The sequence below is a fragment of the Stegostoma tigrinum genome, chromosome 2 (genome assembly GCF_030684315.1).
Source record: "Stegostoma tigrinum isolate sSteTig4 chromosome 2, sSteTig4.hap1, whole genome shotgun sequence".
NCBI lineage: Eukaryota > Metazoa > Chordata > Chondrichthyes > Orectolobiformes > Stegostomatidae > Stegostoma > Stegostoma tigrinum.
The window spans coordinates 148,605,258-148,620,685 of record NC_081355.1 but is presented as its reverse complement, the minus strand read 5'-3'; the positions used below and the strand labels follow the sequence as shown (position 1 = coordinate 148,620,685).

Here is a 15,428-nt window from a genome sequence, read left to right as displayed (position 1 = left end):
GATATACTTCCCAGCCAGGATGGTGAGTGACTTGTATCCATTCTAGCAAATCTGTTCTGCAGCTTCTCTAGGATCCCCACATCCTGCTGAAAGTGTGGTGATCAGAAGTGATAGAATATTCCTGTCATGTCCTGCACATTGCTTTGTAAATTTCAACATAATATCTCTGCTTTTGAAATCCATTTTTTGTATTTATGAAGTCCAAGATTCTGTTCTCCTTGTTAATTGCTCTCTGGGTATGTCCTGCCATCTTCAATGTCTCATGGACTTGAAACCAAATCCTCACCAAAACCCTCTCCCCCTTCTGCCCCCACCACAGCCCTCTGTTATAGTACACTCTTTGGAGCTGTGCCAACAAACCTACATTGCTTCTCCCTGTCCTCTGCTCATTCTACCCATATAGATCACTGGTATCTTCCTCACTTTGAGCCATACTTCCAAGTTTGGCATCATTAGCAAATTTCTCTTAGTGTATATAAAGTTGCCATTGTCCCATGCATTAGAGAGAGGCAATGGGTGAAGTTTTAATCTTAGGGGCACCAAACCTCAGGTAATGGGACTTGTTGAGAGGGAGAGTCTTTCATGGTAACCTCGTCTGGTACAGGAATTGGACCTGGACTAAAGGCTTCACTCTACATCTCCAACCAGTCACCAAACCTACTAAATTTAAACTGCATTTAAGTATCCAAATGGGTTTGTAAATGTCAAAAGAAGCAGCGGCCCTAGCATTGAGGATCTTCTACAATTGTTATTCTGTCTTATTATGAACCACAAGGGAGTTGTATAGCTGCTTGGATGTTCAGCCTTTTCTGACCATTTCCTCTGGTCAACAGGTCCTCATGCTCACAGTTAAATTTAAAAGCATAGCGACACAAAACCAGAACCAACCCTACCAAGTCCCCTTTGCGAGTGTCACTTAGAGACCCTGTTGATGTACTGACCATGTGGTGATACGATTCTGGGCAATTGAAAGTAGTTACTGTCATTGGCAGCCTCCTGTTGAAAGCATTAACTTGGTGGTTATCTCTGGTGTGGGAAAGTGTGGAGGAGAAACATACTGTCTGATACCATTCCACCAGCAGATTGGAAAAGCAAGTTGACTTGAAGCCTGTTCTACTCATTGTGGCAGAACATTGAGGCTGAATCGAACTAACAGTTTCTGAATATACAGTTTACCACTTATTGGAAATGTCTTCATGCCGTGCGACAGTCTCTCAGCGTATGGGTTACCATATAACCTATGGCACGACTGGGGCTGAATGACATTGCCCATAACGTATAACAACAAAGGCTGTTAGATACCAGGCAGACACACTCTGCATTTATCACCAACATTAACATCCGCACTTTAATGGAGGCATGGCCCATTGCAAACAGGTAAAATCTGTCTTGAATTAACATGGCAGACATGGATGCACTATCAAATGGTCATCAGGCCAAGAGTATCCAGTATTTAGCTGTTAATGGTATTGTAACCCAAGTCTGTACATAGCCCTTATGGCCTAGTTCTGCAGCTGGTAGAGTTACATTGATTTGATTTAACATAAACCACTGCTAAAATGTGATTGAGAAATGACTGGGGCCTTTCTATCTGGTGTCTGTTTTGCATGCAGGGTAGCATTCTGCATTAATTTACCGATCAGAGTAAATCAGAAATATTCAGCTGAACGAAACCTTTCCATTTTACTGCAAAAAAAAATTCTAAACCTGAGAAAAGGAAGCTTTAAAATACCCAGATCTATGAGCTAGCAACATGTGGAAAACTGTGTTTGATCTTTTTAAGAACTGTTCCTTCCTATTGTGTCTGAATCCAATTCAATTTTGGAGGATTCAGTATCCTTTTTCCAAACTTAGCAACTGCTCCATTGATTATAAAGGGCTTACTCACACTCTACTGGGGCCCAGAGCCCCTAACTCTAATGCTGTCATGCATAGAATTTTTTTTCAAATGCCTGGTCAGAAAACACCTATCCTCACAGTACATCGATAAATATACGTGTCAACTCGGATATAAACCTGTTAGTGAAACAGAATTTAAGGCACCTTTTCCTTGCGGAGAGAATTTATTGATTCTCATTTACACAGCTCATTCCACACCCTGGACCACACAGCCCCCTGTAAACGTACTCAGTAACTTTATTCATCAGTTCACCCATTCAGTAGCTAAGTCCTTGCTATACAGACATCAGGGAATAGAAATTGCTGGGTCTGGAAATTAAGACGCCAATCCTTAAAATAACCTTCAACTTGGTACCGAGGTGTCCAATTCAAATGTTCACACATGTATAAACTTCAGAACATGTTCGCTCGCTTCAAGCTATGTTAATGCCACTATAGACACTGGTTCTCTCATTATTTTACTAATTAGGTTGAAATTATATAAAGGACTGTGTCATTAAAAATGAGAAAGCTGCTGCTGTCGTTAAGGAAATTTGCATTAACCACTTAAAAATCATTAAATGGACAAGGTGCTCCATTAGGCAGCTCAAAAAAAAAATGTACCGTATCCATTGCTTGGTAAATTTAAATTATAATAACCTACCCCATTTCCCTAGACTTGTGCGACAGTTTAGCATTGTGTTAATTCAGTACAAGCGTTAGTGTTTACTATCTCACCTGGAATGGTTGAGATCACTTTCAGCACTTGGAAGTGCTTCCAATCCTATGTAATACTGAGACATGACCCGGTTTGACAAATTCAGGTATAAATCTATAGCATGCAAGAGGAACGGGAGGACAACAGTAAAGCCCCATCAACAACTGCAGGCAGTAGCACAGGAAAATGATAGGGAGTGAGAAGCAGGCCAAAGGCCCCACTGGCAGTTTGCAGCTAACTCAAGACAAATTCTTACCTGGGATTACTGAAATGGTTTTCAAAGCTCTCAATACTCTGAATGTTCGAAGAGCTGAAACATTACCTAGGTGTACAAACGATGTGATGTACCTGTAGAATAAAACCACAGTTATTTGGAATAGCATCACAATTCACGTCAGTTTGTCTGACCTTCTCCCACTCTTGTTTGACGCTGTCATTGAGGTCTACAGCACAGGAAAGGGCCCTTCAGCGTGATCGAGTCTGCCCCAGTCAGAAACAAGCACCTCACCATTCCAATCCCATCTTCCAGCACTCGGCCTATAACTTTGTATACCTTGGCATCGCAAGTGCACATCTAAATATATTACAAACTATTTAGTACATGGACAGGCCATTCAGCCCAACTGGTCTGTGCAGGTTAACGTTTCACACAAACCTTCTCTTTATCCAACAACATCCATTCCTTTCCCCTCACGCTATTGTCCAACCACCCCCTGTCCTGCTCACCCTAACTATTTCTTGTGGTAGAGAATTCCACATTCTACCCATTCTCCGAAAGAGCATGTCTCTCTGGCATTCCCTATTGGATTTACTAGTAACTTTTGTACATTGATGGCCCCCGATTCTGGTCTCACACACAAGTGGAAATGCTTTTTTTCTGGGCTACATGTATGGGGGAAGAAGAACTGCCCATCTCACCCTGCCCCCTCACCCCGGATGGAAAGTGAACAGCCCTCTGTGTGATTAGAGTTGGGCAGTAAATACAGGCCTGGCTCACGATATCCACATTCCCAGGAATGAATGGATGGATGGATGGATGGATGAATGGATGGATGGATGGATGGATGGATGGATGGATGGATGGATGAATGAATGGATGGATGGATGGATGGATGGATGGATGGATGGATGGATGGATGGATGGATGGATGGATGGATGGATGGATGGATGGATGAATGGATGGATGGATGGATGGATGGATGGATGGATGGATGGATGAATGGATGGATGAATGGATGGATGGATGGATGGATGGATGGATGGATGGATGAATGAAATAAAGCCAACTGGGGCTGCAGGAAGGATAAGTTGCTGAACAATAAGACGGCCAAATCTAGAACCCCTGGATATTATGAACCCGACAGCAGAGATAAGGCAGAAAGTAAAGCTCATGTCTGATCCTGAGAGTTCGATCCTGTAGAAAGCCACAAAGTGGAAGACAAAATTGAAAAAGAAATTAGGAAAGCAAATTGAGAGTGTGAAAGAATATGCTCTGTAACATTAAGGTGAAGTCAAAAGTGGAATTAGACTGCTGAATGGACCTCTCTAACCTCAAATAATGTTGATCTTACTTTGCGCACCTCCTGTGCAGTGTAACCTTGTATGGCTCATTCTGTCCAAGCGCCCTATGATCAGCCTGTACTGCTCTCAAAACAAAACTTTTCACTGTACTTAGGCATATGTGACAACAACAAATCAAATCAAATCCAATCCAATTATCCATGCATTGTATGAAGGTAACCAAGCAAAAATCAGGGCCTATAGTAACATGTGTGTATGTGTAGAGATGGGAAGGTGTTGATATTATTCTTAATCAATACTTTGCCTGTGTCTTCAGTAAAAAGGGGGACAGTGCAGATATTATAGTTATGGAGGAGTATGCAGTAGTGATATGGTAAACATAGGGAGAGAGGAAATGTTAATGGGAGTAGCATTCGTGAAAATGAATAAATCACCAGGAGCAAATAAATGTACACTAGGCTGTTAAAAAGAAATCCCAGAGAGCAAATAGCAGATCACTGCCTACAGGCATGGAGCTTGAGGGTTGGACACTGTAGCATTGTACCTTTCTTTAAAAAGTGAGAGAGAGATTGAATAATCACAGATGAGTCTGTCTAACTACAGTAGCGGGCTAAGTATTGGAAGGAATCCCAACAAAGAGGTTTAACTCTCATTTAGAAAAGCACAGATTCACCAGGTGCAGGGAGCACAGATTTGTTAAAGGTAACTCCAATCTAAGAAACTTGATTGAATTCCTTTGAGGAAGTAACAAAGAAGATTGATGAGGGCCTATGTTCAGGAAACCAAAGTGTGGGAAAAGCTTAGTAGCCAGAAGAAATGATAAAGGCAAGAAATCACCGAGAGTAACCATCCAGGAGGGTGGCACAATAAGAAGGAAATAATGAAAGGTGGCCAGAATATCATCATAATCATGAGAGATTTTAATCTACACATCGACTGCTCTAGTCAGATGGGCAAAGATAGCCTAGAGTTTATAGAGTTTATAGCATGATAATTTCTTTAAAAAGTATGTTCTGGAGCCAGCCAGAAAGCGTGCTACATTGAATGTGGCATTTGACATGAGGTAGGATTAATTAATAAGCTTTTAGTGAAGGCATCCGTGGGTAGTAGTGATTATAATATGCTTGAATTTTATATTCAGCTTGAGGTAGAGTGGGTGTGGGTATGAGACTCTGCTTTAAAGATTTAAATGAGGGCAATTGTGAGCACATGAAAGCATAAAGTGAATTAGCAAATTAGCAATAGGTCAGCAGAGATGCAGTGGCAGATATTTAAGAGGATATTTCAGAATTCACAGAACAGATACATTCCTAAAAGAAACAAAAATTCCAAGGAACAGACCCAGCATTTGTGGTTAACCAGAAAAGTTAAATATCATGGCGCAGAGGGGTGGCAGGTCGGAAGGTTTAATAGAGTATTAAAAACAGCAAAGAGTGTGCAAAAATTAACAAAGAGGAAAGAATTGAGGAGCAAGAGAAAGCTAGGCAGACATGTAAAAACAGAAAGTAAAAGTTTCTAACAATATTTTAAAAAGTGATGCTGATCTTATAGAAAATCAGGTTGGAGAATTACTGTGAATTTAATAAATATTTTGCATCAGCCTGCACTGTAGACAATACTAGTAACATTTCATGATTGGTGATAAATGTGGAGGGAAATACTCAAGAAAACTATAATGCCAAGGTACTGATCAAATTGTTGGAACTATGGGCTAAGACATTCCCAGATCCCGAGGGAATTAATCCTTGAAGCTCAGCATCTTAACAATCTTGACATATTGTTCACCGTGTCAAAGGGTTCACACACGTAGGAGGAAGAGACACAAATTACAAGGTGAAGAATGAGAATGGGAACTCGAGAAATGTTTTCACCAGAGATAAATGGAGGAACAAGCACGAGTCATTTCCTCAAACAGTACAAATGGATCCAAGAGACAATTCATCTCTGGAAAGAATTAGTGTTGTGTGAGTGTGATAGCAAAATTAGTAAATAAGATAGTTCAGTCAAACTGGGACAGGGCTTGTTCCATTAGAAGCTAATAATTGTGACCAGAACTTATATCCCTCTCAAGACTATGTAAACGAATCACGTTCAACAATGCTTTATAAAAAGTGAGATGGACGCCAAATATTTATTGCAGCTGATTATATATTCTCAAGGAGTAAAGACTGCAAGACTGCTGTGTTTTATCCATGTGCACCTAGTTATGTTGGCATTTAACAAACATCAAACCTTAATGAGAAAAGCCATCATGTACTGCCTGAGTACAGGAAAGCATAGTATTTAAGGAAGATTGGAAATGCTGGTGAAGCAGTTCAGAGTAGGTTTACCAGACCAACACCTGGAATGGATGGGTTGACGTACAGGGAAGGATTGATCAGATTAGGTTTGTATCCACTGGAGTTTAGAAGAATAAGAGGCCATTTACAGTCATTCGGCATGGAAACAGACCCTTTGGCCTAACTCATCCATGCTGGCCAGCTATCCTAAACTGATCTAGTCCCATTTTCCAGCATTTGACCATATCCCTCTCAACCCTTCCTGTTCATGTACCCAACCAGATGCCTTTGAAATGTCATAATTGTACCCACTTCCACCACTTCCTTCGACAGCTGATTCCATACATGCACCACTCTCTGCCTGAAAATTTGCCTCATCAAAATGCAGCAATTTATCTAAATTAAACTGCACCTGCCACCCCTTGACCATTGCCCCTCGAGCCCGTTTTAAATCTTTCCCCTCTTACCTTAAACCTATGCTCTCCAGTTTTCGATTCCCCTATCCTGGGAAAAAGACTTTGTCTATTTACCCTAGCCACACCCCTCATGATTTTATAAACCTCTGTAAGGTCACCGTTCAGCCTCTGACGCTCCAGGGAAAATAGCCCCAGCCTATTCACCCTCTCCCTACAGTTCAAACCCTCCAACCCTAAAAACATCCTTGCAAATCTTTTCTGAACCCTTTTAAGTTTAATACCTTCCGTCCTGTAGCAGGGAGACCAGAAGTGAATGCAATATCATACCAGCAGCCTCACCAATGTCCTGTACAGCTGCAGCATGTCATCCCTACTCCTGTAGTCAATGCACTGACCAAGGAAGGCAAGCACACCAAATGCTTTCATCACCGCCCTGTCTACCTGCAACTCCACTTTCAAGGAACTAGGCACCTATGCTGCCAGGTCTCTTTGTTAAGCTACAGTCCCCAGGATCCTCTTATTAATTGTACAGGTCCTGCCCTGATTTTTCTTATCAAAATGCAGCAATTTATCTAAATCAAGCTCCATCTGCCACTCCTAGACCACTGGCCCATCTGATCATGATCCTGTTGTTACTGTGAGGTAACCTTCTTCACTGTCCACTTCACCATCAATTTTCGTGTCATCTGCAAACGTACTTACCAGACCTCCTATATTCACATCCAAATCATTTATGTAAATAACAAAAAGCAGTGGACCCAGCACCGAACCTTGCAGCACACCGCTAGTCATAGGCCTCCAGTCCAAAAAACAACACTCCACTACCACTTCTTGCCTACTACCTTCAAGCCACTTTTGTATCCAATTGGTTAGCTCCCCCCAGATCACATGTGAACATACCTTGCTAACGAATCTCCCATGTGGTTGACTGAAGCATATAAGATCCTGAGGGGTCTTGACAGAGCAGGAACATCTAGAAATAGGGGCCAATACTTAAAACTAAAAGATTACTCATTTTAGACAGGGATGAGGAGAAAGGGGTGCATATCTTTGGAATTTTCTTCCTCAAAAGCAGTGAAATCAGAGTCTGAATATTGTTAAGGCTCGTATTGATAGATTCTTGGGAAGCAAGGGGACGGACAGGAATATGGATTTGAGATTGCAATCAGATCAGCTACGACCTCACTACATAAGAGGAACTCTATATCTATGTTTGCATGTCATAGAAAATCCAATCAACTTTAGCCAGCGAGGACCGATAGTCAGCTTATCTTCAAATAAAAAGTCACGCTATAAATATTAGAACCCTTAGAGCCCATGCGAGATATTGGGGAACTTCTGGATGGTCTTAACACCACTTTCAGTTCGAAACAATAAGCAAATTCTTTATTGACCCCGCGAATTACCTTCTGTTATGAATCCTGCAGAACATTATGTTGCATCCTGGCTATTGACCCTGTTGCGTCTGCTATTTCCCTTTTTGGTTTAGCTTTAAATCAATATTATACATAAACAAACCAGCAGCTGCCTCAGGCTGTTTGAGACTGAACCAATGATGGGAAAAGAGCATCGAGGTCTCAATTATGTTCAAATTATGCTCAATTTTGTTTCAAAATGTGGTTAACTTGTGACTGTTCATAAAGGCAAATTTATAATCTCTGCTTCATACTGGCAAGATTAAATTCAACTTTTAGTTAATAGGTTTTTTAGTTAATAAGTTATTTTTATCTTTTCCAAATACTCTCCTTTGTCACACTCCTGTGTATCATAGAACATGGAACTGTACAGCATGGGAACATGCCCTTTGGCCCATGATGCTGTGCTAAATGTGACGCCAAATGAAACTAATCCCTGCTGCCTGCCCTTGGTCCATATCCCTCCATTCCTTGCATATTCATGTGCTTATGTAAAAAGACCCTTAAATGCCTCTATCGTATCTGCCTCCACCACCAGCCCTAGCAGTGTGTTTCCGATCCCTACCAACTCTCTGTGTAAAAAAGACTTGCCCCTCACATCTCCTTTGAACTTTCCCCCCTCACCTTAAATAAATGCCCCCTAGTATTAGACACCTTAACCTTAGGAAAAAGATTCTGACTGTCAACCCTACCTATGCTCTCATAATGTCATGGACTATGATCAAGTCTCCCTTCAGCCTCCCGCCGATTCCAGAGAAAACAACCCCGGTTTTTCTAGCCTCTCCTTGTAGCTCATACTCAATATCCCACTGGGACCGGAAGAAATATGACACTTAATGCCACTGTGACTCTTAATGGTACAACCAGGAAATGTTCTCTCCGACAATGAAACTGGACCATGACCAGGAGCAGGACTTCCAGTTGATTTTCTTCACTGTATTCCTAACACAGTGCAGGACAGCTAATCACATGGCTACTGGGATCAATTCTCCGCACTGCCACCCCCTCGTACATATCTGAGAATTTCCTTGGACTGTGCACCTCAGTACCACACACTACCTGCTATACTCAAGCTGCTAAACTAAAAGAATGTCCACGCGTATTATTGAAACCGATGCACCAAATTTTCCCTTCCTCCCAACATCTATAAACAGTGAAAGATGGCAAAAGGAGTCTGGTTAATTAGCGACAAAAAAGGTAGATTTACACAGGAGACTAAGCTGAGGTGTTAATACTTTACATCTATCTTTACCAAGGAAGCAGAGGCAATAACGAAATCATTACGGGGACAGACAGGGTTCAGGGTAGGTGCCTTTTCCCCAGGATGGAGGGGCTCAAGACTAAGGGTCATGTTTTTAAGGCGAGAGGAGAGAAATTTAAGATCAGATATGGGGGACAATTTTTTTATACACAGAGGGCGGTTTCCATGTGAAATAAACTTCCTGAAAAAATGGTGGAGCTGAACACAGTTAAAAGACGTTTGGATAAGTACACGAATAGGAAAGGTTTGGATGGGTGTGGGCCGGGAGCAGGCAGGTGGGACTAGTTTAGTTTGGGATTATGTTCAGTGTGCACTGTTTCCTTGCTGTGTGACCCAATGACTCTGTGATAAGCCCAGCAGTTACAGATCAGTCGGTTTAATTTCGGAGGTAGGGAAACTTCTCAAAACAGTTATTCAGGATAGCATGAATAGTCATGTGGATAAATGTGGGTTAATTAAGGACAGTCAGCATGAAGTTCCCAAGGGAGAATCGTGTTTAATTAACTCACTAGAGTTCTTTGAAGAGGTAACACATGGTATTACGTGGTGTGCATGGACTTTCTAAAAGCATTCAATATGGAGCTGCACAACAGAAGTGTGGCAAAAGCTATAACTCAAGGAACAGAAGGGGTAATGGGGTAATAGCAAGGGGTAATGGGTATTTTTCAGGCTGCAGGAAGTTTGTGACATGGCTGGGATTGGGACCATTGCTTTTCCTGGTTTTTATTAATGAATTTGGAACCCAGGGCACAATTTCTAAGTTGGCAAACTACACAAAACTTGGAAAATTGAAGTGCTCAACATAGAATTTCAAATAAACATGAGCAAGTTGGTGGAATGGACAGAAAAGCGGTAGACAGAGATCACTGCAGAGAAATGTACATTTCAATTGAAGGAACATGGGGAGAGAGTATGAAACAAAAGAACATAGAACAAAAGGTACTATTCTAAAGAGTGTCAGGAACCAAGAGACCGTGGTGCATATGAGCATGAATGAGTAAAAGTAGTAGGACAGGCAAAATGAACGGCTAATTAAGCACATGGGTATCTATGCTTTGTTAATCAGGTCATATAGCATAACAGCAAGGAGGTTATGCTATATCTCTATAAGATACTTGCTAGACCTTAGCTGGAGTATAGTCTACAGTTCAGGACACCACACTAAATGGAGGATGTGAACATCTTGGAGACGGGTGCAAAAGAGATTTGCAAGAATAGTTCCAAGGGAGGGCTCTTCAGCGATGAGGATAGGTAGGAGAATTTGGGACTGGTTTCCTCGAAGAGAAGAAGGCTAGGGTGAGATTTCAAAATCAGGAGAGGTTTGGACTGAGTAGACAGAGACAAAAAACACTCCCGGTTATGAAAGAATCAAGAGCAACAGGGCACAGATTTAAAGTGGTTGCAAAAAGAAGTAAATCCGAGGTGAGAAATACCCACGGACCGGAAATTGGGGGCAGATACTGCTTCAAGCCAAGGAAACTTTGGAAGAAACAGTTACAGTTTTAATAAAAAGTTACTGGAACTCAGTGTGAGTTGTGTCTACAATGTTGCTTTGTTCAAACAGTTAGATGAAACTAGGCCCATCGGTACCCAGCTTATGAGAAGTCTTTTGATTGGATTTTCCATCAGGACCATCGGCTACAGGGTCAGGAGGGCTCACCATAGTAACAGCCACTTCTTTGGTTTCTGAGCAAGTGGCAACAGCCATACAGATAGACAGTAGAAAAGAAAGTTCTAGCTTCAAAGAGAAAACAGGTCAATCTCTCTCTCTTTCTCCTGCATGAAACTGTAACAGAAAATCTCCCAGTAGCTGTTTTCACTCATTATCTTGCTGTAAACTTCTTTGTCTGCTACTTCCCTTGTTGAAAGGAAAACGGGCGGAAAAATCATCTTCGGAAAATCTGAAACAGTGAACCCTCAACCAGTGAAGACTAAGAATCAAACTACGCACTAACTTGCGCCCTTGGTTAAGGGTCAAAAGCCAACGAGAGAAATTTAAAGTAAACAACTGATCAATGACCTGTGATGTGAATGGTATTATTAACAGAATCCCTACAGTGTGGAAACAGGCCATTCAGCCCATCAAGCCAACATTGGGCCTCCTTAGAGCATCCCACCCAAACCCATCCCCCTACCCTCCATTTCTCATGGCTAACCCACCGAGCCAACGCACCCCTGAACACAATGGGACAATTTAGCATAGCCACTTGACATAGCCTGCACATCTTTGGATTCTGGGAGGAAACCGGAGGAAACACGGATAGACACGGGGAGAATGCAAACTCCACACGGCCAGTAACCCGAGGATAGAATGGAACCCAGGTCCCTGGTGCTATGAGGCAGCAGCGCTAACCACTGAGCCACCATACCGCCAGCAAACTGCTCCCCTGATCTTTTCTCTTTATTGCATAGAGGTAGAATACTGTGAATGCTACAATTTGACATAGGTGCAAAATGCTGGAGAAGCTCAGTAGGTCTTGCAGCACCTGCATGGAGAGAACCAGAATTAACATTCTGAGTCCAGTATGGGCTCATTCAGAACAGAACAAGTTTGAAGCATTCCTCACTGTGCTCAATTCCCACAGATGCTGCCAGACTTGCTGAGATTCTCCAGCAGATCTCTTCTTCATTTTATTTTATCTATGACTAACATCGAACATTCTGCTAGACCATCAACAAAGAAGCAATACAAAGCGATTTAAAAAGACGCAGAGAAACTTCTGGAAGTTGGGGTGGGGTAGGAGGTGGGTGAAGGAAAAATAAACAAAAATCAGCCATGCACGAGAGGAAGCAACGACAGGACAGACAAAACCATTAAATGCACCAACGGTCTGGAGATTCCACACAGAAACAGTGCAAGTGGAAGGGGGAGAAAGATGAGGAAACTGTCGCAGAATTTTTTATTACTTACGCCATTAAAATAACACTGAAATCCAACCAATTCCACGGATCTCGAAGGAAGGTGAACTCATCAATGCAGAATCCTCTTGCCAATATTTTAATCATTGATTCAAAAGTGTAAATGCCAGTGAAAGTGTACCTGGTTAAAGCATTTGGAAATGAACAGCATTAGCAAGCGATGAAGGGAGTCCTGTTGCATTTCGGCTCAGGCACAGCATGAGCCACCTTGTGTGGTACCTCAGGATAGAAGATGGCAGACAGCGAGGTGGAGAAGCAGTGAGATTGTCAGCCTTAACAATGAACGCAAGCTTCAAAACACTTTCTCGATGAATTGGTGGCCATCAAGTCAGGGATGGACAATATTTCGCAAGTCACTTTATACGAAAGAGTGCATCTTCGGACAAGTCAATGAAGAGGGATGAGAATATGAAGCATTCAGTATTATTCTCACCAGTATCAGTGATTGTAGACCATATCTCTCAACTATCTCAAGCAAGGTTCACTTTCTGATCATTTTCCCCTTCACTGTATTTGCTCTGTTAGATTTTAGTTCAGAAAATAGTACGCACAGGGCTACTGTGAAAGAATTGCACATTCTGTCTGCTTAACTATTCTATCACATCCTGTCAAAAACCAACCACATAGACAAGAACACTAGAACTTTGAAGAAAAAGGAGAGAAGATCGTACCTAATCAATAAGCATCTCCCTTATGACAAAATCGTGCCCTATCACCCTGATTGCAATCATCCACCTCACACTCTCCAGAAGTCTATTTGACTTTTTAAAAAATGTTTCCTATTTAACGAGATCATAGAATCCTTACAGTTCAGAAGCAGGTCATTTGGCCTATCGAGTCCATACCAATACTCCAAATGGCATCCCAACCAGACGCAAGCTCCTACTGTCTCCCCAAACCCTGCATTTCCCATGGCTAATCCCTCTAGCCTACACATCTTTGGACACTATGGGCAATTTAGCATGGCCAACCCACCTACCTTGCACATCATTGGACTGCGGGAGGAAAGCGGAGCACCCGGAGGAAACCCACGCAGGCAATGTGCAAACTCCACACGCACATACAGTTACCTGAGGGTGGAATCACACCCAGGTCCTTGGTGCTGTGAGGCAGCATTGCTAACCACTGAGCCACCGTGCCGTGATAGGTAACTCTATTACCCTTTGTGTTGCTAGATGATTCTTCTCCATCTTAATTTGTACATCTGTGGAACTGACTAATTGTGTCATTCCAAATCACAAGAAACTAAAACAATTCTTGCACATAACATGGGGTCTAAGTGGGGCCTGTTCTCCCAAACTAAACTTCTCTTGGACCGACAAAAGGCAGTTGAGCCAAAAGCATATCTGAGGCTGGGGCAGTGGCTAGGTAGTGCTGAGGTTATAGTAGGCCCAAGGCTTGAGGCCTAGGGATAGGAGGAGATTGTTCAACCATTCGAGCCTGTTCTGCCCTGATCTGCATCCTAACTCACCTTGGTGATAGTAGATAATAAAGTATCAATCAATTTCAGATTTGAAAGTTCATATTGACCTCAAGCCTCAACATTTCAGTCCTTCTGTCAGGCGCAGGTGGGCCACTTTTTTTTTGAAATTGAGGATATGAGTCCCATGTCCAGCATTGATGCAGAGACTACAAAGCAGTATCAATGAGTATGTGTCACAAAACTTTTGACCATTTTTACGCCACTAAAGCACCTCAGAGAATGTCACAATGTTAAAAACGATGTTCAAATAATCTTCCACTCAGGAAGTGCCTTATCTTGCCTGGGTAGTAAAGTTTAGTGACTGACAATGGAAAAGCTTTTAGTTGTTTGGTTTGGGTCCCTGCTTCACACTGACAGCTCTCGCCAAACTATGTCAGAAAAGTTGGCAACATAAATAGATGTCGGCCCATCGGTAAATCTGGAACCACCATGTTTAAAATGAGAGCATGAATCTTATGTAGGAACCACGCATTGCTCAACAAACTGATTGCTTTCCTAAAGACCACTCTTTAATATGCTCTGTCTTATTTAGTGGAATAAGATAATCAGGCAAATTCTAAGGGACAGGAAGGAGCTAAGCCTGTCCTTCTCTCTAAGTCTAAATCAGAACTTAAGGTTTAGTAGCAGGAATAGGACAGTCAGCCACTTTGAGCCTGCTCCACCATTCAGTGAGACCCTGATCGGCCTTCTCTTCCAGTACCAGCCCTATCCCCATGTCCTTCGTTGGTTATCATCTGTAGAAAACATCAATCTCAGTTTCCAAATGAAGTGTATGCTGTAGCTTCTGGGACGGAGAATCCCAACGGTTCACAATCCTCTGAGTGAAGAAATTCTACCTCACCTCAGTCCTAAAAGGCTGTTAGAATCAGAATTGTTACCGTACAGGAGGAGGCCATTCAGCTATCTTTCCCAACTGGCTTATTACCCTGTGTCAATATCCTGGGTTTGCCCATAACCCTGTACTCCATTTCTATCCAAATGATCAGCCAACCCTCTCTCAACTGAACCTGCCTCCACCACATTTTCAGGCAGCACATTCCAGACATTAACTAATCGCTTGTGAAAAAGCCTTTCTTTTTGTCTCACGTTACCCTTACTCCATTGGCACATCACTTTAAATGAATGAAAACCAATGCTGCATAAAATCTGTCTCAAGCCTCCGTTGTGTGAATGTGTCTCTCTCAGGCACCTCTGACCCATCTCCAGTCCTTGCTCCCTTGTGCATACCACACTCTGAAGGTCTCAAGTTGAGAGGTATGTTCTGATCTCTTGTTTTAAGGATGGGAAATGACTCCCGGGGTTCATTTCATGCTAAATATCAATGAACCCCTGCTTTTGATAGAAACATTGTTTTCAAAAACTCCTTTGGAGGTGAGCAATTAGATCATCGTTCAGGCCTCTTCATTAAAGGAAGAAAGAGTCATTTGCAACTGTTCAACTTTCAAACCCCTTTTAAATCAGTTACCATTGTTTAGCAAAGTGGAATTGATAGAATTTATTGAACTGTTGCTATGATGAAGTGATGACAGTAATGCCA

General features: G+C 42.1%; 1 protein-coding gene across 8 annotated transcripts in view; it reads right to left on the bottom strand.

The window, feature by feature from the left end:
• Positions 1-15,428, bottom strand: part of scn5lab (sodium channel, voltage gated, type V-like, alpha b) — a 432,064-nt gene that overhangs the window by 309,040 nt on the left and 107,596 nt on the right. For all 8 annotated transcript variants that reach the window (XM_059640055.1, XM_059640086.1, XM_059640082.1 and 5 more), the window contains 2 exons: positions 12,401-12,529; positions 2,853-2,944 (listed from right to left, as the gene is read on the bottom strand). In XM_059640055.1, the coding sequence (XP_059496038.1) occupies positions 2,853-2,944; positions 12,401-12,529 (221 nt within the window). The remainder of the gene's footprint in view (positions 1-2,852; positions 2,945-12,400; positions 12,530-15,428) is intronic.